General features: G+C 42.8%; 1 protein-coding gene across 1 annotated transcript in view; it reads right to left on the reverse strand.

Annotated features, from left to right (window-relative positions):
• Glp2r (glucagon like peptide 2 receptor) overlaps nt 1–2,884 on the reverse strand; it is a 67,742-nt gene that overhangs the window by 31,829 nt on the left and 33,029 nt on the right. The window contains exon 9 of the mRNA XM_033762727.1: nt 2,445–2,514. Within this exon, the coding sequence (XP_033618618.1) occupies nt 2,445–2,514 (70 nt within the window). The remainder of the gene's footprint in view (nt 1–2,444; nt 2,515–2,884) is intronic.

The raw sequence follows: 2,884 nt of genomic DNA on the forward strand, positions 1-2,884 counted from the left end.
TATGTTATGCATCGATAGCAGCAACAGCTTTTCCAGGTTCTGTAGTCATTTGAACAAAATTATAGACATTCAGCACATTCCATTAAAAAAAAAACAAAGAAAAGAATAATATCCAGACAACAGCAAAGTTCTGTTGCTGTTGTGGTACCTGGCACCATTTTTTCTATTAGCCTCTTAATCATCATCTGGAAAGAGAACATTCTAGAGTAATATCTTTAAATGTAGCTCTGATAAAGCACGGTCCCTACTATGTATCATAAAGCAGGTACTAGATATTTTACATTCATAGAGGTATGATACAGTATTGTCCTACATCAATAATACTAGATTCAGTTTTGGTTTGAAATTTACTTTGTCTGCAAATAAGATTGCTACCCCTGTTTTTTCGGGGGGCTGGGAGCCACTTCTAAGATCAATGGAAAATAAATGTCCAGGAGTCACACTCAAGCCAAAGAGTTTAAAGACATCCCTACTGTTTCTAAGTGCATTTAAGTTTGAGACATATTGTAAGGTATTGATATAGCTTCTGGAAGATTGCAGAGTGAGTATTAGGGATCCAGGTGGGTAGTGTCTGAGCTTCGTCATGGAGAGGATTACTGGCTTCTCTCCTGCTTTATTAGTCAGAAAGAACCTTCCAGGGCCTGCAGTGTGGGTCACAAATACCCACTGAATAAATGTATTGAGTTCACCATATATTTGGGCTAGCTTGCCAGGATGAATAGAACGTGCAGTTTACAGTGGCAGCAAATAGTTTTCAAAGAAGCACTTGAAGTTTACAGGGGCTGGAGACAAGCCTGAATGAGATCCAGGAAAGAAGCAAAAGAGAGTGTGACCGTCTCTACTTTGTGATCTGAATGTCCCGATACAGAAGCACAGAGAAGGTGATGCTTGATCTGAGACTTAGAAGACAAGCAATAGGTCACTAATGAATAAATTGGTGGGGTGAAGAAATTGGGACCCAGGGAGAGTCTGAACCAAGGTATTAATGTTTAAAACAGTCTGTGACAGTCAACATTCCATACCCAGGCTCTGGAGGCAATAAATATGTTTTGAGCAGCTGCACAGCGTTATAGTTGCAGGTGCCAGCTACCACCCAGGCAGAGCCTTTGGGCTGAGATCCAGCTCCCACTTACTGGTTCATTCTCAGTAACTTCTCACCTCAGTGTCTCTGCCCCAAAATAATATAATACTGAGCACCCATCTCAGAGTCAACTGGGAAGATTAACTGAGCTCATACACACAAAGCACTTAGAATTTGTGTTGCCATGTAGGAAGCACCCAATAAATGCTATCAGCCAATGGCTGAGGTGCCTGGGTAAGAGGTGGATGCTGGGACCCCAGCTGGACAACATGGCCAGAAAGGGAGGATTGTGCAGTAATGAGGGTGTAAGGCAGGGCTTGCAGTACTGCAAGTGGCGTGTGTGCCTGACTTCATTTGGAGCATTTGTTCTTAGCTGTGCTTCCAGTGGCCAGAGGGAAGACAGCAGCAGCCATGATGCAAGGCTCCATCACCTCATACACCAGAGGTGAGGTGAGCCAGCCCTTGGAGTCTGGGGAGTCTCTGCATCCCTGGTCTCCCACCTTTTTTTGTAAACATTCTTCCCTCTCGGTCTGAGCAAAGAGCTGCCTTATATTATTGACAAATATTGACATTATATGAAAACTAGATTGTTTTTCATGACACCATGTTATTTACACAGAATTGCAAATCAAACAGCTTCTCAGAGAAGAGAGTCAGCAGGGCATGGAATGCAGGGACCGATGCCCAGCCATGATGCCCCTATGTCTAGGCCAAAGATTTTTCTGCCCTCCACCTATGGATTCATCAGTCTTTCCCACTTTTGGATAACTCCTTGGCCTTTCCCTCAAGCGTCTTTGACAGATTTCATCTTCACACATACCAATCTAGAGGGACCTTATGACTCAAGGTCAGACGTCTCTTCCTGTCCCAAATATTCTGGCTGTAGTGAATCAAAGCCCTTCCCCCTTGAGATCTCAGAGTAACACCCATGTGCTGATTCTACTACCCATAACAGCTCCATGTTAATACTGTGTGTTTTCCTCTTTTAAAGTAGTTTCCTTGAGATCTTCCCCGCTCCTGCTAATGGTGTGAAGATACAAGCTGATGGCTCTGCTGTTACTGGCCTCCTCCTCCCCTGCCCAGGACCTTGTCAGCATCGCAGCCCTTCAGTACAAATCACAGAGTGGACTTCATGTCTTTGCAGGTCTCTGTAGACCCAGAGAGAAGGAGATTTAAGTGTAACACGGAATTTAGACCCTGAACTAAAACCGACAGAAGTCTCTAAATTCTCATTTGGCAGAAACTGCTCACACCTCGGCTTCTCCTTCTCAAGGTGCCAGAGACTTTGGGAGATAGGAGTAAAGAGTCGTCCCCCGCAGCTGCTGAGCTCAGAGGGGATAGAGGTGAGTAGGATGGTCCTTACCATTACACAAAGCAGCATGGGTCCTCGGATGATCCACCAGATTATCTTATTCCCATTTGTTGCCCAGCACCTAGGGGCAAAGAACAGGCAGGAGAAGTCAAAAATGAGATGAGGTTGAGTGGCAAAATCTCATGACCTGTGGAGGAAACCTTACTTTAAACCTTACTTTCTAACATTCATTCTCCTGAGTGGGACAGAGAGAAAAGAAGACTAAAATCCTTTGTGTCAGTCCTAGTATTGTGAGCTTTTCTTACCTTGAAATTGTTCTTCATTCTTAACAAGACAGTGTGTGGATCCATCTAAATTTTTCTACATCATCATGCAAACATAAATCCTTAATACAGATTCTTTATTACTTAAGAAAAATGTTTTTCCTAGTTTCATGTTAATATATAAGTGTGTATATGTATATATATATATATATATATATATATATATAT

The sequence above is a fragment of the Fukomys damarensis genome, unplaced genomic scaffold (genome assembly GCF_012274545.1).
Source record: "Fukomys damarensis isolate Sample0158 unplaced genomic scaffold, DMR_v1.0_HiC HiC_scaffold_13, whole genome shotgun sequence".
Lineage (NCBI taxonomy): Eukaryota > Metazoa > Chordata > Mammalia > Rodentia > Bathyergidae > Fukomys > Fukomys damarensis.